The 23,496-nt window shown below is 39.4% G+C and overlaps 1 protein-coding gene across 6 annotated transcripts in view; it reads right to left on the bottom strand.

Annotated features, from left to right (window-relative positions):
- Positions 1 to 23,496, bottom strand: part of chfr (checkpoint with forkhead and ring finger domains, E3 ubiquitin protein ligase) — a 100,713-nt gene that overhangs the window by 42,840 nt on the left and 34,377 nt on the right. For 5 of the 6 annotated variants that reach the window (XR_011356073.1, XM_069932544.1, XM_069932545.1 and 2 more), the window contains 7 exons: positions 17,321 to 17,430; positions 13,146 to 13,202; positions 12,003 to 12,455; positions 8,394 to 8,547; positions 7,554 to 7,708; positions 6,791 to 6,953; positions 5,944 to 6,095 (listed from right to left, as the gene is read on the bottom strand). Coding sequence is in view for 5 of the 6 variants with exons in the window: in XM_069932544.1 (XP_069788645.1) it covers positions 5,944 to 6,095; positions 6,791 to 6,953; positions 7,554 to 7,708; positions 8,394 to 8,547; positions 12,003 to 12,455; positions 13,146 to 13,202; positions 17,321 to 17,430 (1,244 nt within the window). In the remaining variant the exon portion in view is untranslated. Of the gene's footprint in view, positions 1 to 5,943; positions 6,096 to 6,790; positions 6,954 to 7,553; positions 7,709 to 8,393; positions 8,548 to 12,002; positions 12,456 to 13,145; positions 13,203 to 16,733; positions 16,862 to 17,320; positions 17,431 to 23,496 lie in introns of those variants that run through there. The other variant, XM_069932548.1, reaches the window with a different exon arrangement.

Below are 23,496 nucleotides of genomic sequence, written 5' to 3'. Positions count from 1 at the left end.
AAGGTTCTATTGCTAAGGCGAACAATGAAGGGGATAGTGGACATCCCAGCCTAGTTGACCTACTTAATTTAAATTGATTCGATAGATATCCATTTACTGCTATTTTCGCCAACGGTCCATTATACAATGCTTTAAATCCAATTTATATATTTTTCTGGTAGACTGAACTTCTGTAATACTTTAAATAAGTAGTTCCACTCTACTCTGTCAAAAGCTTTTTCTGCATCTAAAGCAACAGCCACTGATGGTTTCTTATTTCCTTGAACTGCATGCATTAGATTAATGAATTTACAGACATTGTCCACTGTTTGTCTTTTCTTAATAAATCCAGTTTGATCTTGTTTTACTATTTTTGGTACACAATCAGCCAATCTGTTTTATAATAATTTCGCTATTAGCTTATAATCTGAGTTAAGTAAGGATATTGGTCTATATGATGCTGGTGTTAATGGATCCTTCCCCGTCATTGGTATTACTATAATTATTGCTGTCTTACATGAATCTGGCAAGTTTTGTGTTTCTTCTACCTGGTTCATTACTTTCAGGAGAGGAGGAATTAATAACTCTAAATGTTTTATAAAATTCTATTGGAAATCCATCCTCTCCTGGTGTTTTATTGTTTGGCAGCTTTTTTAATATATCTTGTACTTCCTCTATTTCAAATGGTTTTATTAGTTTGTTTTGTTCCTCTTCTTGCAATTTCGGCAGTTCAATTTTAGCTAAAAATTCCTCTCTTTTGTCATCTTTTCTCTCATTCTCAGTTTGGTATAGTTGTTCATAAAATTTTCATTAATCTCTTTTAGGTTATATGTAATTTATTTATCCTTTTTTCTTGATGCCAATACCGTTCTTTTAGCTTGTTCTGTTTTAAATTGCCAGGCTAATATTTTGTGTGTTTTTTCTCCCAGTTCATAATACTTTTGCTTTGTTTTCATTATGTTCTTCTCCACCTTATACCTTTGTAAGGTTTCGTGTTTTAATTTTTTGTCCGCCAATTCTCTCCTTTTCGTTATATCATCCCTTTTTACTAATTCCTTTTCTGTACTTACTATCTCCCTTTCCAACTGCTCTATTTCCCGATTGTAATCCTTTTTTATCATAGTCACATAACTTATTATCTGCCCTCTAATGAATGCTTTCATTGCGTCCCATAATATAAATTTATCTTTCACTGATCCTGTGTTTATTTCAAAATAGGTTTTAATTTGGCGTTCAATAAACTCCTAAATTCCTGCCTTTTATGTAGCATGGAGTTTAACCTCCATCTATATTTCCGGGGTGGGATGTCCTCCAGTTCTATTGCTAATAATAGGGGTGAATGATCTGAGAGTAGTCTAGCTTTATACTTATTTTCCTAACTCTCCCTTGCATCTGGGCTGACAACAAAAACATATCAATTCTTGAGAAGGTTTTGTGCCTACTCGAATAATATGAATATTCCTTCTCTCTTGGGTGCTGCCTCCTCCATATATCCACAAGTTTCATTTCCGCATTGATTTCACCATAAATTTAGCTACTTTATTCTTATTACTTTTGTCCAGTTTTATCCAACATTGGGTCCAAATTAAGGTTAAAATCTCCTCCTATCAATATATTTCCTTGTGTGTCTGCAATCTTCAAAAAAATATTCTGCATAAACTTTTGATCCTCCTCGTTAGGTGCATATTTATATTGAGCAAATTCCAAAATTCTGAGTATATCTGACATTTTATCATTAAATACCTCCCTGCCAGATCTAATATTTCCTCCTCTATTTTAATTGGTACATTTTTGTTAAATAGTATGGCTACACCTCTAGGTTTTTAATTATAAGATGCTGCCGCTACGTGTCCTACCCAGTCTCTCTTTAATTTGTTATGTTCCGCTTCAGTTAGATGTGTTTCCTGCACAAATGCTATATCTAATTTTTCCTTCTTCAATAAATTTAGTAGCCTCTTCCTTTTAATTTGGTTATGTAATCCATTAATGCTTATAGTCATATAATTTAACATGGCCATCTTATATCTTGCTTATATTTCTTTTCCACCTCTTCGTCACCTCCATCCCCCTTTTCCCCATTTTTATCTCTTATTTTTCTCTTATTAAACTTAATGTACGACAATACATTTAAAACAAAGTACACCCGCGGTTCCCACACCCACTAATACGTTAACCCCCAAAAGTTTCCACCCTCTCTGAGTTGCCCCAACCCTTGCCGGGCAACCACAACTCCCCTTTTCATTTGGATTACGATCTTACTCGCAGTGTCAACTGATTTTGCAGTGACAGTTCTTCCCTCCCCCCCAGAAAACACTATTTTAAAACACATATAACAAAGCTCTCTCTTTTTTTCCACCCTGACTTCCTTCCTTCCTTTGTTTTCCCTCTTTAGTTCTTTACATGTACATTGTTTTTACATCTTTATATATACTTTATCGCTGTTCTTCATTCTTATTACACCTCTTCATCTCTTCTTCTGTCCTGCAAACGTTCTGCGAATTCTAGTGCTTCCTCTGGATCCGAGAACAGTCTGTTTTGCTCCCCGGGTATAAATATTTTAAGCACGGCTGGATGTCTTAACATGAAAATGTAACCTTTTTTTTCATAAAATCGTTTTCGCTGTATTAAACTCCTTCCTCCTCTTTAAGAGTTCAAAACTTATGTCTGGGTAAAAAAATATTTTTTGACCCTTGTATTCCAATGGTTTATTTTCTTCTCTAACTTTATTCCTTGCCCGTTCCAGTATGTTTTCTCTTGTATATCTGAAAAATTTTACTAAGATGGATCTTGGTTTTTGTTGTGCCTGTGGTTTTGGAGCTAGTGCTCTGTGAGCCCTGTCTATTTCTATTTCTTCCTGTATTTCTGTCATTCCTAGGAGCATTGGGATCCATCCTTTTATAAATTCCTTCATGTCTGTGCTTTCTTCACCCCACTTCAGGCCCACTATTTTTATGTTGTTTCGTCTATAATTTTCCAACATATCAATTTTCTGAGATAACAACTCTTGCGTCTCTTTAATTTTTTTGTCAGTTTTTTCCAATTTTTCTCTTGTCATTTACTTCCATTTCTACAGCTGTTTCCCACTCTTCCACATTCTCTACTCTTTTCCCTATTTCTGTCATTACCATTTCTAACCTTTGCATTTTATCTTCTGTTCTTTTCATTTTCATTTTAATTGCATTAAATTCTAATGATAACCATTCTTTTAATGACCTCATTTGTTCTTCAAAAAAAACTTTATATTCTGTCCATCATTTTACCTTCTATTTCTCTTTGTCCATCAGTTTTACCTTCTATTTCTCTTTGTCCATCAGTTTTACCTTCTATTTCTCTTTGTCCATCAGTTTTACCTATTTCTCTTTGTCCATCAGTTTTACCTTCTATTTCTCTTTGTCCATCAGTTTTACCTATTTCTCTTTGTCCATCAGTTTTACCTTCTATTTCTCTTTGTCCATCAGTTTTACCTTCTATTTCTCTTTGTCCATCAGTTTTACCTATTTCTCTTTGTCCATCAGTTTTACCTTCTATTTCTCTTTGTCCATCAGTTTTACCTTCTATTTCTCTTTGTCCATCAGTTTTACCTTCTATTTCTCTTTGTCCATCAGTTTTACCTTCTATTTCTCTTTGTCCATCAGTTTTACCTTCTATTTCTCTTTGTCCATCAGTTTTACCTTCTATTTCTCTGTGAAGATCTTGATCTTCTTCTGTGTCTGTACCTGTGTTTGTGTCTGTGACTCTTCTGTTTATCCTGTGGATCTGCTTGCATCTCTTTGTTAGGCTTCTTCTTGCTGGGCCTCCCCTTTAGGGCTACTCCTTTGTTGTGCCTCCTGCCATTGATCTTCTTGCCAGTCGTCTCCCCGCCTCTCTCCCACGTCACTCCCTTCTCCGCTGCCTTTCTCGTCTTCCAGCTGAGCGCCCTGGTGTCAGGCGTCCCTCAGCTGTTCGCGCTGTGGCTGCCCGCTCCTCTGCTGGGCCCCCCTCCCACGTGTCCTCTTTTTCCCTTTTTTCTGTTGGTTGCGCACTTTTGTTTGGTTCCGAAAGCCATTTTTGAAGTCCACTGGCAGGTGAGTCATGACTCCACAGGGCAGGCACTGACATCGGGGGTCGGCACTCTTCGCCACCACAGTGTCCTGTTCCTTCGTGCAGGGAAGGCCTTCTTTCTTCTTTGGTGATTTTTCTACTTCTTTTATTCCAGTTGCTTTTATTTTCTCCTTCTTGGATGCCATCCTCCTTCTCTCTCTGTAACTTTATCTTCTATTTCTTATATTTTAATTTTGTTGTGCTTTGTCTTTTTCTAACTTTTTTCCTGTTTTCCTGGAGAGAGCTGATTTTCCAAACTGGCCACTACTCCATCACGTGATTCCTCTAAATATGGGATTTTTTAATTAATAAGTTTGGTCGAGACTTGATATTACCAAAACAATCGAAGTTTGAAATGTTGCTTATGGATAAGGGAAAGAAAGGGTTTGTTTCAGAGATGTATCTGTTATTAAAATAAAAAATGAAGAAGTTTGGAGTGTTGAGAGTAAGAGATAAATGGGAACAGGAGTTAGCTATGATTATCCCTGAAGAAGTATGTATGTCTACATAGTGTTACAAAATTAGTTAATGTACGTTATAGTTTAGTTAATTATACTTTTTACATCAGTTATATATAACTCCAGAAAAGTTAAAGAGGTATGAGGTTTTAGGGATTCTGATTTGTGCTTTAGATGTGGAGCTCAGGTAGGTACTTTTATACATTCTGTGTGGGAATGCTCAAAAGTTAAACCTTTTTGGGAAAATATTATTAAATTTTTGCGAGATTTATTTCAAATAGATTTGTTTATGGATCCATGGCTGTGCCTATTAGGATATATCAATCCATTAACAACAAATTTAGATAAATTTCAGGTTGTGTTTATTTATTTAAATTTGGCAGTAGCTAGGAAATGTATAGTGGTAACTTGGAAAAATAATGTAGACCTAAGTATATAGAGGTGGCATAATGAAATTCAATCATGTTTGTATTTAGAGAAAATTATATACAATTTGAGGAATAATTATTCTTTTTTTGAAAATATGTGGACTTCATATCTGAAATGTATGAAGGTAAATGTTAAGTAATTATTATTTTTATTTGCATTGTAATTTAACCCACGCTACATACACATATTTTGTAATGACCTTCTTTCTGTATGCTAAGCTCCAGGGGGATGGAGGGATAGTAAAGGGTGGGGGGGGAGATAGGGGGTGGGAGGATGGGGGTAAGGGGAATAAGGTTTTCTTTTCCATGTATGTTTTGTTATATTATATTTCTTTTATATTAATTTGTAAAATTTAAAATAAATTTTTCAAAAAAATTAAAAATCAGGAGGTACAATTGTTATATCCAGATAATATGATTAGTGATTAATATATAATCTAGGTGTTTTCCTTACTTTTTCTCTGGGGTGGGGAAGGTGGGTTTTGGGGAAAAAATATAATTTTTTTGTATAATTTTGTATTGAATAATGTATTATTTCTATATAATTGAATAATTGTTTGGTATTGATGCAAGTGATAAATAAATTTTTTTAAAAAGTAGAGTCAATCTTTCTCCCAGGACAAATATGTCATATACTCAAGGACATGCATTTAACATGGGGGATGTAAAGTTTAAAAGATGTGCAATGCAAGTTTATTGTTTACAGAGAGTGATGGGTGTCTGGAATGGGTTGCCAGTTGTGGCGGAAACAGATACAATATTAACTTTAAAGAGCTTCCAGTTAGACACCTTCCATTTCCTGCATATTCATGTATGTATCATGTGGAAGCAGAGTTCTAGTTCAACTTGGGCATCTTGTTTGGAAGTGCTTGTTCTTTTGTTCTGCTGTTCTACATTCAATTTTTTTTCCCCCCCTAGATTTCAACTTTTAAATTTAGGCCTCAAAATTAAATTATACAGTGACTACATTAGTAACCTTATAGTTCATGAACACTTACCAACAGGAACACTGGTAGAGGTTGATGGGACATCACCAGTCATTCTAAAACCTGGCAATTCACAAGTCCCACTGTGATGGCCTTGCAAGAAAGTACTCTGATTGTTTTCAGCCCTGTATCCAGGACACTGTCGGCACACAATATAAGGCTGACTGAAAATGGATATTAAAAAAAAATCAAAAATAAGGCAACACTGAAATTCAGAGCAAACCATGTGGAATGTGGAAAATTGATGCAAAAAACAAACAACTTTTTACACCACCTAATACAATTGATCTTCCACATGAAAGGAAATAGGGATGTTCGTAGACATTTGCGTAACATTCAATTTTGCTTTTAGCTCCTCAGAATGGGCCTGTTCACATAGGCACTTACCAAAACCCAGACAACATTTATGGTTTGACATTCAAGTCCCCCAACATCTCGATGGGGGGGTATCACTGATCTGAATATCCTGGAGAAAACGACTTCTCTCCAGACACCATGTCTTCCCACCATAAACAAGGCACAAGTTAGGAGTGTGATAGAGTACTCTCACTTGTCTGGATGAATACACCTCAAACACTCAAGAAGCTCTACAACAGACAGCACAAAATAGCCTGCTTGACTAGTACCACATCACAAATCTGAACAGTTACTCTATTCACTACCATGGTTTCACTATGAACCATCCATAAAATGCACTGTGGTTACTCAACATAAAGTACCGTCAGAGCCACATTCTATATCACGAAGAACAGCAGATATGTGGGAACACTACCAATTACAATCACCCCTCTGAGTCACACAATTTGACCAAATGGGCACATTTCCTCCTACAAGTTAAATCAAACTTTCAAACACCAACCTAATATCAGAAGATTCACTGTCCACATCTGACAGCTCCAGAAAATCCTCAGAGCTGACCTCTTCATCAGAAAAGGACCGTTTAATCTTTGGCTGCAACATGTCGTGTGTTATTTTATTCCTGGCATCCATGCTTTGGAGTTCATCTCCACTCCGACATTTCTCTAAAATAATAAATTGCATGGAAAAATATCAGGGGTTTGGTCTGTTAATACAGCTTCCAAGTAACACAATGTCACTTCTTTTGATGAATTCCTTTCCTCTCCACCCTGGACAAACAAAGTTTATGACTCAAACAAGAAAATAGATAAAGTTACAAGCTTACTGATACTAATCAGAATTTTTTTTAAAAATCATACATTTCACATATTCTGTCAATGCAATGATTTCTTTCACAGTTGAATTTTTAGAGTTACTTTATGCAAAGATTCAAAATTAAATAACTCCAGGAAGTTTAGATTTCTTTTGATCAATGCAAGTGAAAACCTTAGGAGCACGGTTCTACTTTGCCATGGCAAATGCATGAAATAACATTTATGAATCTGACAGTCAAACACCATTTCCTGTTTAATCCAATTCCTCCTCCCTGCATCATCACCTTATTTCCCTTATTCTTCCTCAAATGATCCCATGCTAGGTCCAATTTCAGTTTGTAATTATTCCTTTTGATCAAGGATGTTTGAAAGGTTGTAATACACACCTGAGATTCCTCCTTACCAACCCAACAAAAAAATAAATACTTTCCGCCCAAATTAAATACTTGCCTGGGTGTTGTAGGAGATAAGCTTCCACTAGATTATTCACCATGTGATTCTTGCTGATGCGCTCAACAGGACAGCGACAAGTTGGGCAGAGTGATGAGCGCTCCATCCACCCTGAGTAACATGCCGCACAGAAAGAGTGCATGCATGGTTGAAGGCTGAAAGTTAACAGAAAAGATGGAAATCAGGTCCCATAATTTTAAAGCAATGGCCGGAGTGTTTATATCCAACTCCACATGCCAACTGCTCATTTCGAACAGGAACCACATTTGAATCAATGTTTTTGCCAATGAACAAGACACCTATATACATGAATTGCTTAATTGCTCCAGGAAGTACAGCACTTTGTACACAAACTTGAATATCATATGCATATTATTAAGATGAAGTAGACAATAAGTGGATTTTTCTGCCTCTGCTATGGGTTGCATGGTTACCATAGCAGTTAGCGCAACGCTGATACAGCGCCAGTGATTGGGGCCGGGGTTTGAATCCCGTACTGTCTGTAAGGAGTTTGTACATTCTCTCTGTATCTGCATGGGTTTTCTCCAGGGGTTCCGGTTTCCTCCCACCCTTCAAAATGTACTGGGGGGTGTAAGTCATTTGGGTGTAATTGGGCATCATGGGCTCGTGGGCCAAAAGGACCTGTTACCGTGCTGTTTGTCTAAAATTAAAGAAAATAATCAACTGCCACCGGAAACTCCTCATCTGAATACTGCAACAGGATCCCCACCCATCATCCCTGATATCACTTGAAATAGACTATGAAATGCATTGTATTGCAGTACTAAAGTACTGTGGTGACAAAAAAAAATACTGCTCATCCTAAGAGTCTAGTCATACCTGACACAATCATGCAACAAATCTTGACAGATGATACAGGTGAGTGTTTCCTCCATTTTATCTGGTTGCTTTCCTTCCAAGGTCCCTTGATCTTCAAGCCTGACATTTGCACTCTGACCTTCAACTTGTAATGGATCTGGAGTCTCATCATTCTCTGAAGTATTTTTTTTAAAAAATGTAACAAACATTACAATGAACCAATTTTCACCATTCATGATGAAAAAAAGCACAATCTTCTAAATATGCTGGAAATGTATATTGGATACTTCAATATTTGAAAACAATCATGCGAATTTACTGTCATATACTCAAGTACAGGTAGTCCCTGACTTACAATCGTAATGAGGATTGAAGAATTGGTTGTATCTCAGAATGGGCGCAAGTTGGAATTGTGCCCACGCACTTGGAGTACGAAAATCTTAAAGTAAACTTTTTAATTAAATCTTTTCTTCATCATACATTTGACAATTGTAGAGCATGTCGAAAGAACCAAAGACTTGATCCAAACCAAGGCTTTAATTAACTAAAAGACTGGAGCATATCACAAGTAGCTCGACCAGTCCAGAATGACCTGGTTTGGCTAGGAGCAATCCTTTAAGACCTTCCCGTAGGTGTGGCTACACTCTCAGCCAATCACAGTCATCCTACACTACCATCTGTACATATACACATTGGTGATAGAATCTGTTCTATCGCAACAATAACAACTGAATTTGTCGACCAACTTTGGTGAATCTTTCATATTCTGGTCCAAGCTTACCTTGTTTGTTGGTATTCCAGTGTCCTAGGGCTGGGCACGGCCATCTTGATTCCTACGCGCATGTGTGAGCCTTCAGTGGGTTCGAGTATTGGAGCTTGGTTGGCGCATGCGCGAGAGTTAAATGCCCTGACGGTATTGAAATCGCATTAACTCTCGCACATGCGCCAACCAAATGCCAATACATGAACCCACTGCACATGCGAGGTAGGTTTGCACATTGGAGCTCAGTTGGCGCATGTGAGAGTTAAGAGCACTGACGATATTGAATTTGCGTCCTCAACTCTCATGCATACACCAACTGAATTCCAATACACGAACCCACCGCGTATTCGCATTAGAACCAAGATGGCCACACCCAGCCCCAGGATCACATAACGCCGACTAACAAGTACGCACATTTTGCCTCTTACGTGCCCTGTATCCCTTTTATAGTTTGTGAAATACAACATCAACAGTGTAAATTTTATATATATTTTTTTAAAATTCAGTTGTATGTTGGGATGGTCACAATTCACAAAGGTCTTAAATCGGGGACTACCGTACAGATGCATTGAAATGAAAGGTCTGAAAATAGACAATGGGTGAAGGAGTAATCATTTGGCCCTTTGAGCCAGCACCGCCATTCACTGTTATCATGGTTGATCATTTACACTCAGTACAATGTTCCTGTCTTCTTCCCATATCCCTCGACTCCGTTATCTTTAAGAGCTCTATCTAACTCTTTCTTGAAAGCATCCAGAGAATTGGCCTCCACTGCCTTCTTAGGCAGAGCATTTCACAGATCCACAACTCTGGGTAAAAATTCTTCCTCAACTCCATTCTAAAAGGCCCATCCCTTATTCTTAAACTGCGCCCTTTGGTTCTGGCTCCCCAAACATCGGGAACATGTTTCCTGCCTCTAGTGTGTCCAAACCCTTAATAATCTTATTTGTTTCAATCAGAATTCCTCTCATCATTCTAAATTCTAGTGTATACAAGCCCAGTCGCTCTAATCTTTCAACATATGACAGTTCCGCCATCCTAGGAATGAACCTTGTGAACTTACACTGCACTCCCTCAATAGTAAGAATGTCCTTCCTCAAACTTGGAGACCAAAACTGCACACAATACTCTAGGTGTGGGCTTAGCAGGGCCCTGTATAACTGCAGAAGGACCTCTTTGCTCCAATACTCAACTCTCCATATTTTGAAGGCCAATATGGCATTAGGTTTCTTCACTGCCTCTTGTAACTCGAGGCTTTCTTTTAATGAAGATGAACAAGGACACCTAGGTCTCATAGTACTTCTCCTTTTTCTAACTTGACACCATTCAGATAGATATCTCCCTTCCTATTCTTGTCACCAAAGTGGATATCCTCATATTTATCGACATTAAACTGCATCTGCCCACTCACCCAACCTGTCCAAGTCACCCTGGATTCTCGTAACATCTTCTTCACATTTCACACGGCCACCCAGCTTTATGTCATTTGCAAATTTGCTAGTTACTTTTAATCCCTTCATTTAAATCATTAATCTATATTGTAAATGGCTCCAGTCCGAGCACCGAGCCTTGTGGTACCCCACTAGTCACTGCCTGCCATTCTGAAAGGGACCTGTTAATCCCTTCTTTGTTTCCTGTCTGCCAACCAATTTTATTCCATGTCAGTACTCTGCCCCCAATACCATGTGGTCCAATTTTGCCCACTAATCTCCTACATGGGACCTTATTAAAGGCTTTCTGGAAGTCCAGGTACACTATATCCACTGCTCTCTCTTGTCCATTTTCATAGTTACATCCTCAAAAAAATTCCAGAAGATTAGTCAAGCATGATTTCCCCTTTGTAAATCCATGCTGATTCAGTCCGATCCTGTCACTGCTATCCAAATCTGCCGCTATTTCATCTTTTATAATTGACTCCAGCATCTTTCTCACCACTGATGTCAGGCTATATAACTCCATTTTCTCTCTCCCTCCTTTCTTTAAAAAGTGGGATAACATTAGCTACATTCCAATCTGCATGAACTGATCCTGAATCAAAAGAGCATAGGAAAATGATTAACAATTAGTCCATGATTTCTAGAACCACCTCCTTAAGTATCTTGGGATGCCGAGACCATCAGGCCCTGGGGATTTATCAGCCTTCAGTCCCATTAGTCTACCCAACACCATTTTCTGCCTAATGTGAATTTCCTTCAGTTCCTCTATTACCCATGGCCTAGGTCCTCTGTCCACTATTACATCTGGGAGATTGCTTGTGTCTTCCCTAGTGAAGACAGATCCAAGAATCTGTTCAACTCATCTGCCATTTCCTTGTTCCCCATAATATTTGACAGATGGCCTGTTTAGCAATGTTCTCTGATTCTTGGTTAGTGCCTTTGGGGATCAAATCATTGGACTTAAAACACCCTGCCTTCTCTCAAGTACAAATGTATTCATTGGATTTCCAAACCCTGGAACAAGGTTAAATAGTTTCTTCTGATTCAAATCAGTGACAACTAAAACTTTCCCTTTGTCACTGTACAAGGGTAATAAACTGAAGCAAGCCTTTCTCTTGCGCTCAAAAGACAACCTTCATGGCACCCTCTGCCCATAGCTGTGACTCCTGGATGCTTCAACATTGGTCAATGTGCACAAATTGAATGGGAGCGCGGCTATCAGTTTGTACATGGCATTTACACAAATGCAGGTGATCGGATATCAATTGGAAGTTAAAACAATATTTCATACATGAAAAAATAAATCTGAGCCAACTACATTCTAGGTTCCAGATAAATGTGGCACAAATGTGGGTGAGATGCATAGAAAGTGATGTTGATTGAAATAATCAATTCTAGAAAAAAAATTACATGGATAGAATAAATACTTGCCTCTTTTCTGCTTCTTTTTGGCTGGTTCTAGGTCTTCCTCTTTGGCCAGAACATCAGAAATAGACGATTCTGAGGCTTCAGATACAGGTATGCTTTCCATATCTACCACTGTCCGCAATGGTTTTGAAGGACCAGGTGGCTTTGAACATGAAGTCCAAAATGTTGCTAAGCAGCTCGTTCCATGAACAGGGATTGAAGATGCAGCAGTGGTAGGCACTGGCCTTGTTGAGGAAGTGCATGGTTGCAGAGCGGAAGCAGTTGGTTGAATAGTGTCAGAATCCATTGCAGAGACACAGAAGGGATTGTAGTTAGACGTGCATGGCTGTGCATCCTCATGGAAAGGGTGTTCAACTTGCTTTGAACATAGTAGACTAGTGACCGTAGTTTGGTTGGAGTTGCTGTCTAAGCTTGAGGTTTCATTAATAATCTGCTCAACCAGACTGCAAGATGATCCTGTCGTGACAAACCAATCATGTCAATGATCCGTTTTTCAGATACACTGATTTAATTTATTTCACTACGAAACATCAATTGTGGATTACATTCAAAACTCCGCTGAAGCCAAATGAACAAAACAGGGTAAAATATTGAACATTTTAGCACCAAAGATGGTTATTCGTCCAATACACCTGTGCTGACCCCTGGAGTATTAACATCCAATTCTTTATCCAAAACTGCATGACTGTTGGGACTATTTCTCTGTAGGCCTTCTACATTTATGAATTTGATCCTAATCTTTTCAGTTTGCGTCTGATGTAAAGAGCCTCAAATCTTATACTGACCAGAAAAAAAAGTTCACCTTAATTTACTTTCAAACTCTCCATTCTCAATATCTTGAAATCTCTAAACCAATTGTTGCCATGAAAGGTGCACAAATGATCAATTAACATAACTAATTCAAGAATACAGTTTGTGAGATCTCAATTAATTAAATCAATTTACAGCACAAAAACCAGTATGGAGGAGTTTAATGACATTTTCATCATTCTTCATTCAAACCAGGCAACATTCTCTCCTGGAAACTACATGAAATGAAATATCATAACTTTATTCTATCATTTTCTCCTTCACCCACTGCTAGGACCAGATCCAGGTCACATACAGTCATTCTGAAATCATCCAAATTTAAATAGAGATGATTACCCATTGGATCTTCCATATTTTCTTCAGAATTCAGTGCTTTGTACAAATAAGCGACATCTGGAAAAAAAAATTAAATGCTGAAGAACCATAGAATGTTACAGCACAGAAACAGGCTCTTATATAGTCTGTGTTGAACTATTTTTCGGCCTAGTCCCATTGACCTGAACCCAGCCCACAGTCCTCCATATCTGTCCAAATTCTTCTTAAATGTTAAAAGCAAGCCCACATTCATCACTTCATCTGGCAGTTTGTTTCACACTCCCACCACTCTGTGTGAAAAAATTCCCCCGAATCTTTACCACTTTCACTCTTAGCCCGTCCTCTGGTTTGTTTCTCACCTACTCTCAGTGGAAAAAGCCTACATACATTTACTCTGTCTACACCCCTCATAATTTTAAATACCTCCATCAAATCTCCCTCCATTCTTCTTCGATCCAGGGAAAAAAAGTCTTAACCTGTTTAGCCTTTTTCCTTGTAACCCAGTTCCTGAAGTCCAGGCAACAACCAAGTAAATCTTCTGTGGACTCTTTCAATCTTATTGATATAATTCCTGTAGATAGGTCACTAAAACTGCACACAATGTACCAATGTCTTATACATCTTTACCATAAACATCCAAACTCCTATACTCAATACCTTCATTTATGAAAGCCAATATACCATAAGCTCTCTTTATAACCCCTTCTACCTGTGATGCCACTTTCAAGGAATTATGTATCTGTATTCCCAGATCACTCTGCTCTACTGCACTTCTCAGTGCCCTACCATTCACCATGTACAACTTACCTTGGTTTGTCCTTCCAAAATGCAACATCTCACGCTTGTCTGAATTAAATTCCATTGCCTATTTTTTCCAGTTGGCCGATTCCTTTGAAAACCTTCCTCACTGTCCACAACATCACCAATCTTTGTGTTATCTGCAATCGTGCTGATCCAATTTACCATATTATCATCCAGATCATTGATCTGGATGACAAACAATGGTCCTCACACAGATCGCTGAGGCACACCACTGGTCACAGGCCTCCAGTCTGAGAAGCAATCATCCACCACCATTCTCTGGCTTTTCCCATGTAACCAATGTCAAATCTAGTTTACTACCACACCATGAATACCGAGCGTCGGAACCTTCCTGACCAACCTCCCACGTGGAACCTTGACAAAGGCCTTACTTAAGTCCACGTAGATGACATCCACAGCTTTTCCATCATCAACTTTCCTGGTAATTTCCTCAAAAAACTCAATAAGATTGGTTAAACTCAACCTACCACAAACAAATCACGTTGACCATCCCTAATTAGTCCCTGGCTATCCAAATACTTGTACATCTGATCACTTAGAACTCCATCCAATAATTCATCTACAACTGACGTTAGGCTCACCAGCCTATAATTTCCTGGGTTACAATTGAAGCCCTTTTTAAACAATGGAACAACGTGAGCTACCCTTCAATCCTTCAGTACCACACCTGTGGCTCAGGAAACTTTAAATATTTCTGCCAGAGTCCATGCAATTTCTATACTAGCATCCTTCAAGGTCCGAGGGAATATTATTGTCTGGGCTTTGGGATTTATTCACCCTTATTTGCTTTAAGACAGCAAGCACCTCCTCCTCCTCTTTAATCTGTATCAGTTCCATGTCCTCGCCGCTTGTTCTCCTAACTTGCCAGTTTCATGGGTGAATACTGATGAAAAAAAACCCCAATTTAAGATCTTGTTCTTCTCTTTTGGCTCCATACAAAGCTGACCACTCTGATCTTCAAGAGGACCAATTTTGTCCCTTACTATTCTTTTGCTCTTAAAATCCCTTAGGATTTTCCTTTACATTGTCTGTCAAAGCAACCTCATGTCTTCTTTTAGCCTCACTGATTTCTTTCTTGAGGTTTCTCTTGTATTTTCTTAAAAATAGTCGCAAGTACCTCATTTGCTCCATGTTGCCTATACCTGTTATACACCTCTCTCTCCCCTTCCAAACTAGATCCCCAATCTATCTTGAAAACCAATGACCCCTATGCCTGTAAACTTTGCCTTTAATCTTGTCAGGAACATACAAACTCTACTCTCAAAATTTCACTTTTTAAGGTTCTCCACTTACTTCACACATCCTTGCCCAAAAACTTGTCCCAATCCATAGTTTCTAAGTCCTTTCTCATTTCCTCAGAATTGGCTTTCCTCCAATTTAGAAACTCAACCCGAGGATCAGATCCATCCTTCTCCGTAATTAATCTGAAACTAATGGCATTATGATCTCTGGACCCAAAATGTTCCCCTACACATACTTTTGTCACCTGTCCTGTCTCACTCCCTAATAGGAGATCCAGTATTGCACTCTCTCCAGTTGGTTACTCTATATATTAATTAAGAAAACTTTCCCGAACACATATGACAAACTCCAAGCCATCCATCATTTTTATACTATGGGAGTCCTAGTCAATACATGGAAAGTTAAAATCTTCTAGTATCACAACCTTATGTTTCCTGCAACTGTCTGCTATCTCTCGACAGATTCTCGCTGACTATTTGGTCATACCTTTCCTGTTCCTCAGCTCCACCCATATACCCTCAACAGATGAGCCCTCTGGTCTTTCCTGCCTGAGCACAGCTGTGATATTTTCCCTGATGAGCAATGCCTGTCCTCTCCCAGAAACCTGAAGCCCTCCTTCCTGCACCATGTCTTTAGCCAGTTTAACCTGCATTATCCTATTTTTAACCTAACTAGCACACAGCACAGGTGGCAATCCAGAGGTCACAACCCTGGAGGCCCTGTCCTTTATCTTAGATGCTAACTCCGAGTTCTCCTTGCAGGACCTCATCACCTTTCTGTCTTTGTCATCAGTCCCTACATAGACTATGACATCTGACTGCTCACCCTCACTTCTGGGAATGTCATGAACTTGATCTGACATATTTCAGATCCTGGCACCAGAGAGGCAACATACCATCTGGGAATCTTGATCCCTTCCACAGAGCTTCTTATCTGACCCCTAACTACAGAATTCCCTATCACTACAGTTCATCTCTTCTCCTCCCTAACTTTCTTAGCCACCAGACCAGATTCCACGCTAGAGACCTGATCCTGTGGCTTGTCCCTGGTAGGTCCCTCTCCCCACCCCCACCCCACCTCAACAGTATCCAAAATGTATACTTGTTATTGAAAGGAACAGCCACAGGGGTGCCCTATAATGGACTGCTTTTCCCCTTCCCTCTCTTGACTGTCACCCAGCTACCTTCCTCCTGCCTCCAAGATGTGATAACGTCCCTATAACTCCCGTCTATCACCCCCTCAGCCTCCCGAATGATTTGGAGTTCATCCAACTTCACCTCCAATTCCTTAACTCAGTTTGTAAGGAGCTGCAGCTGGATGCACCTGTAGATGAAGCAATCAGTGATTCTGCTGGGTTCCCTGACTACCCATATTCTGCAAGAGAAACATTGCCATTTCCACTGGAGGAATAAATATGTATGCCCTTACCTGTGGCTACCTACTGTATCCTTTTTGTTCTTTGAATAGGGTGGCCCTTTCTTACTTCAACCCCTGAACCACTACCTCAGCCTCTTCTTGTTGAACCCCCTTAAGCCAAAACCTTACCGCTTTGTCAATGATCACTCTGATACAGTCCTTTCCTTTATCGTGATGCTTGGGTCACCTGACCTGGATTGCCCAATTAGCTTCTTCCTGCTGAGTCTGAACTTTTAAAATCTTGCTCCAACTGCTTGGGTCACCTGACCTTCATTGATCCATCATTGAAAATCACCACACCCTAATCAATAGAAAGCATGCACAAAACATTTAACTTTTGCTCTATTAGTCTGCTTCAGAAACAAACCCTCAATTGCTGTGGAGAATTATCAAATGATGGAAGAACTAGGGGAAAATTAGTCGTTAAAGTTTTAATTTCTGATTTTTTTTCCTCTCTGCTGAAACTGCACACAGCATACTATGCAGGTGCCAACAAAATTAGACTCAGCTACAACCTCTATCCATTGTTAAGTAACATGCATACACTTGCATAAAAAGTCATGGACTCTGTAAACACACACAGGCCAGCAAGAGTGGAACTGTGCTTCACAAGCTTCCCACTGTTCACCATTTCTTCGTAATCCTATTAGATCCATGCCTATCAATTTAGTTTGGGAACCAGAAACAAGATTTTCAACCACATGCAGTATCCTTACTCTGATCTGGCTCATTCTTCCTGTAGACAACATAAATTGCATCTCCATTCTGCAATGGATACGTCTGTTTCTTCACAACTTTGGATTTGTTTATGACTGTTCCATTGGTACTAAAAAACAAAATGACAAGAACACGAGTCAGTTTGCCTCTTATTTCTAATGCATCAACATTGATTCCTCAGAGTGACATAGACCCAAATTTGTAGTCTGTTGCATCAAAATGCGATTGCCTGCCAACTGAAAGTTAAACATCTCAAAGTTTAAGCCATTAACCGGTTTACTGGTGGACAAAAATTAGAATTCGAGAAACGAAAACTGCAGAGGCTGGAATCTTGACTGAACAAAGTAAAGCTGGAGGAACTCAGCAGGTCAGGCAGTATCCATGGAGAGAAATGGTCAGTCGATGTTTCAGGTCGGAAACCTTTTAATGACTCAAAACACTGACAGCCATTTCTCTCCATGGACCTATTGAGTTCCTCTAGCTTCTCCTAGCATTAGGAGTGCAAACTCAAGTAAAACATCGCTGTCTTATATTGTCAAAAACAGGACACTTGTGTTTATCTGACCACAGTCCATGTGCCTTGCTTGCATTGAACAGTGATGTTATTTCACTGTTTAAAAATGGCTTGTGAATAACCTCTTAGCTGCAAGAAGTTGTTAGCAAATTTTGAGTACAGAAATGTACTCAAATGATTCAAATGTACAGAAATGATTTAAATGTGAATCTGAACTTAACAAATTCTAAGAGTTTAACAATGTTTAGTGTAAGGACAAGGTAATTTGTAATGAAAAAAATAAGTTTCAGACCTAACGAAAACAAGTCTTCCTGTAGAAGGGAATTTCACAAGTCTTGGACTGGATGCTGCACAAAGTGTACTTCTAGTTGGGGTCACATGTTCTTCCAGCCCCAAAGACAAGACCACGCACTGCAAGCTTCAAATTCCAGGCTACTGGGCATCCCCAAATTTAATCATTCTACCTTACCTTCAGCTGCCAAAACCCAACTCTCTGCTTCTCTCATTTTCTCTCCTTTAAAACCTTCCTTTTTTGTCAAATGCCTCAATAACTAGGCATCAATGTTTTCCATTGATAATCCCAATAAAACCCATAGGCAATTTCATGTTGATGCAATCATAAAGAAGATGTCTGAGGAGATTCAGTATCTCACCGAAGGCTCTCGTAAACTTCTACAGGTGTACCGTGGAGGGCATTCTGCCTGGTAGTATGACTGCCTGGTATGGAGGTGCCAGCTCTCAGGGCAAGAATAAACTCAGAGGGTTGTTAGCTTGGCCTGTCACATCAGACACCAGACTTCGCTTCATTGAGGATATCTACATGAAGCGGTGTCTTAAAAAAGCAGCCTCTAACCTCAAAGAACCCCACCACCCAGGCCATGCCCTCTTACTTGCCTACCATTAAGGAAAAGGTCTAAAGACGAGCCCTCAGCGGCACAAGGACAGCTTCTTCCCCGCTGCCATCAGATTCCTGAATAATCAATGAACCAACGACCCTGCCATGCACCTTTATTGTTTTTTTTTAAATAGTAATGTCATGAGATGGTTATAATATGAATGTTTACGCTACGACGCTGCCGCAAAACACCGAATTTCATGACTTGTTCATGACAATAAATTTTTATTCTAATTGTGATAACATATATATAGCAGCTTCATAAAGTATTCAGAGAAACAACAGGCATTATTTAAAACAGAATGGTCTTATTTGCCCTTCTTCACTAATTAAAAACTATATTTTCAGTTTCTGAAAAAGATCACATGGATTGAGGTCGGGTACCAGGCTCTCTCACAAGTAGAACAATTATAGATGACAGCCAGTCACACAAGGCCAAATTACCAGAAATATGCCCTCTGCAGCCACCTTCTGGCAAAATGGGGCAACTGCATGAAACTAACCTCACCAGATTATATTCCAGTTTAAACGTTTGCATAGTCTGCAAATAAAAATTGGAACTTCAAACTAAAATATTAACTCTTTCAAAAATTCCCCCTGAAAGAATTTTGTATTTTTTATTTTCAAATGTAATTTATTTCACAAGTCAAAATGTGAAAGCTATTTAATGACCCTCTTCCACTCTCTAGATTGAATATATCATTGAATTAGGAGACCATCAGTTCCTCAGTACTTGTGGTGCCCTCCCTTCTAAAAACTATCATATTGTTGCTTTTCTTGATGAAGTGGCTATTTGTGTCTAGATCCAGATCATAAAATGTCAGTGATACAATTGAAAGGGGAAACAAACCCAGAAAAATAAAACATAATATTCAGAGACCAGTTGTGTTTTGTGGAAGGCACACCCATCTCAGTGTCCACCTCAGAAACCAGAGCCCAAAACGCTAATCTGATTGTAGTGTCATAGATTCAAGTTTCTTTTATTGTTATATGATAAAACAGAGTAACATTACACAAAATTTCCCTTAGTCTAACTTAAGGCAAAGATTCAACATCAGCAGAAATTTCCCAGCATCCCTTACAGTCAGAGAAAGAGAAGAAAAAGAGAGTCCCCCAGAGTCAATGAGTGCCCAGATTCTCCTCCAGCGCTCCCGCAGCCTCCGCAGACACACAGCCTTCAATCCAAACCATTAACAATCGAGATCCAGATCCAAACCTCTGACGTGATCAGGACACCCTCAGCACCCTCTCACAGCTCGGTTCCAATACTTGGTACCCCTTCAGCCAGACTCGAGCCAGTCTCCAGCAGCCTAGTACAAGTTCCTTGACAGCAGTCACCAGCATCCCAATGCCTGTGTGGGTTCCTCACCTCGACAGCCCGCCACCCGTGTTCTTCAGCCGCAGAACCCCTTGTTGGTCTGACACTGTAGTCACTGTCCCTTGGGTCATCTCCTCTGCTTCTTCTTCTCAAATGGGCGGGGGGGGGGGGGGTCCTCCCTGTTTTCTGGTGGCCTGTGTCAGTCCTCTGCCTCCCCGAAGATTTTAAAATCAACCACTGTCAGCTCCTTTAATAGGCTATTTAAAGCATGTACACTGGGTGGTTGGACCCCATGGAGAAGAGCTGCGTCTCTGCTCCTGCAGGTCTGTACCAGCACTGCTGGTACAGTAGCTCTGGCAGCGCCGCCATTTTTTTAAATATGGAGGAATAGGAGCAATCTGCTGAACAGGGTGGGCCTGCTTTAACTGGCAGACACAAAAGATCCCAGAGCATTATTCAGAAGATGATCTGGAAATTTCCAGTGTTGCCCTGACCAATCTTTATTTTAGCACTGTGAGTAAAATATTTAATCTCATCAATTATCATATTGTTCTTCCTGGAATTAGAACATAGAAAATTACAGCACAGTACAGGCCTTTCAGCCCACAATGTTGTACCAACCTATATACATCCAAAAAAAATCTAAACCCTCCCTCATAATCCTCTCATTTAATTTCATCCATGTGCCTAAGACTCCCTTAAATATCCCCGTTTTTCCAATGTCCACCACCACCCCTGCCAATGCATTCCAGGCACCCTCAGCTCTCTACTTAAAAAAAAAACTTACCCCCGATGTCTCCCCTAAACCTTCCTCCCTTCACTGTACAGATGTCCTCTGGTATTTGCAACTCCTGTCCTGGGAAAAGGGCGTTGGCTGTCTACCTTATCTATTCCTCGCATAATCTTGCAGACCTTATAAGTAACCCCTCATCCTTCTTCGCTCCAAAGAGAAAAGTCAACATCATGGTAAATCTCTTCTGCACCCTCTCTATAGCTTTCACATCCTTTCTGTAATGAGGTGACCAGAACCGAACACAATACTCTAAGTGTGGTCTTACCAAATATTTATAGAGCTGCAACATTACCTCACCCTAAACTCAATTATCTCGACAAGTGAAGCCCAGCATGCCACAGGCTTTTCTTAATATCCAATCCACTTGCATGACAACCTTGAGAGATCTCTGGATTTGGAGGAGTCACGTGATGGAGTAGTGGCCGGACGGTGAACTCCAGCCCTCTCCAGAAAAGTCGGGAAAAACAAGAGAAAATACAAAGGCACAGAAATACAAGTTAAAGAAAAGTGAGTATAAAGGTGGAAAGAAGATGGAGACAAAAGGAGAAAAATCAAAATCAACGGAAAGAAGAGAGGAAGAGAAGACAACGGAGGAAAAAGGTGAAGGCCTTACCTGTCCGAAGAGGCCCGCTGTGGAGAGAAGACCCCACTACCTCAGGTCGGTAGAAAAAGAACTACAACAATGGCTCACAGAGCCGAGTAAAAGTGCGCATGTGCGATGCGCATGAAAAAAAACACACCGACGGGAGGGGGGACCAGCTGGGGAGTCGATCTCCACAGCCGGCAACGACAGCTGCAGAACACCTGCAGCAAGAAGAAACCACAGAAGACAATGGAAACAAGAAAGAAGAGGAGGAAAGGGCAGCAAAGAAACAACAGATGGCCAACCCAGAGGAAGAAGAAGAGGAAGAATACAGTGAAATAGATAAAGGGAAAGGCAAGGTAAAGGATATACTTGCTCTTGTTAGAGGATACATGGAGTCATTTAAAGAATGGCAAACACAGGAATTCAATGATTTAAGAAGAAGAATAAACAACACAGAAAAGAAAATAAATAAAATGGATATGACCTTAACAGAAATGGGGAAAAAAATGGACAAGATGGAAGAACGGGCAATAGCAGCAGAAATGGAGGTAGAAGACTTAAAAAAGAAATTGGAGGAATCTAATAAAAAAACTAAAGAGACACAAGAATTACTAGCCCAAAAAATAGATATAATGGAAAATTATAACAGAAGAAATAACATAAAGATAGTGGGCCTTAAGGAAGATGAAGAAGGCAAGAATATGAGGGAGTTTATAAAAGAATGGATCCCTAAGGCCCTAGGATGTCCAGAACTACAGCAAGAAATGGAAATAGAAAGGGCACATAGAGCATTGGCCCCTAAACCACAACCACAACAAAAACCAAGATCTATTGTAGTAAAATTCCTAAGATATACTACAAGAGAAAAGGTACTGGAGAAGACAATGGAAAAAGTAAGAGAGGGCAACAAACCACTGGAGTATAAAGGGCAAAAAATGTTCATTTATCCAGATATAAGTTTTGAACTCCTAAAGAAGAGAAAAGAGTTCAATACAGCAAAGGTGATTTTATGGAAGAAAGGGTATAAATTTATACTAAAGCATCCAGCGGTATTGAAAATATTTATTCCAGGACAACAAAACAGACTATTCTCGGATCCAGAAGAAGCACGAAAATTTGCAGAACAATTACAAAAATAGACTGAGGGAGGAAGACGGGTAATGAGAGTTAAAATGATCACGATTGATATGTGTGTGGGTAAAGACAAAAATAGACTGAGGGATGAAGACGGGTAATGAGAGTAAAAATGATCACGATTGATATGTATGCGGGTAAAGACAAAAATAGACTGAGGGATGAAGACGGGTAATGAGGGTAAAAATGACCACGATTGATATGTATGCGGGTAAAGAGGTATAAGAGTGAATAGAGACAATGAGCATACATGAATGTATCTGTACTTAGAGGAAAATATAGATAGTATAGACAAGAATTAATAAGGGAAGGTAATGGAATAGAGTGAATAAGGAGGGAATTAAAAGAGTGACCTTTGTGACATATAAAAAGCGAAATCTTTTCTGGGGGGGGCTGGGTGGGGGAAAAGAGCGGTCACTGCAAAATCAGTTGACGCTTGCGAGTGGATTCGCAAATCCAAATGGAGAGGGGAGATGTGGTTGTCCGACAAGGGATAAAGGACAACTCAGGAGGGGAAGGGGAGATTGGGGATAAAGAAGATAGAAATAGGAGAATAAGGAAAATGTTGGATGTTGTAGGAATGTTGTCTGGTAAAGAGTTGAAAATAAGAAAACAGAAATGGAAAAGGAGGAAAGGTAATGATGGAAAAACGGAAAGAGAAGATAAACAAAATATAAAATGGCTACGCTGAACTATATGACTCTAAATATTAATGGAATACATAACCAAATTAAAAGGAAGAAACTACTAAATTTACTGAAAAAGGAAAAAATAGATATAGCATTTGTCCAAGAAACACACTTAACTGAATTGGAGCACAAGAAATTAAAGAGAGATTGGGTAGGACATGTAACAGCAGCATCGTATAATTCAAAAGCAAGAGGAGTGGCTATATTAATTAGCAAAAATGTGCCATTTAAAATAGAAGAGGAAAT

The sequence above is a fragment of the Narcine bancroftii genome, chromosome 4 (assembly GCF_036971445.1).
Source record: "Narcine bancroftii isolate sNarBan1 chromosome 4, sNarBan1.hap1, whole genome shotgun sequence".
Lineage (NCBI taxonomy): Eukaryota > Metazoa > Chordata > Chondrichthyes > Torpediniformes > Narcinidae > Narcine > Narcine bancroftii.
The sequence above is the reverse complement of the archived record's forward strand: the minus strand, read 5'-3'. Positions and strand labels throughout refer to the sequence as shown.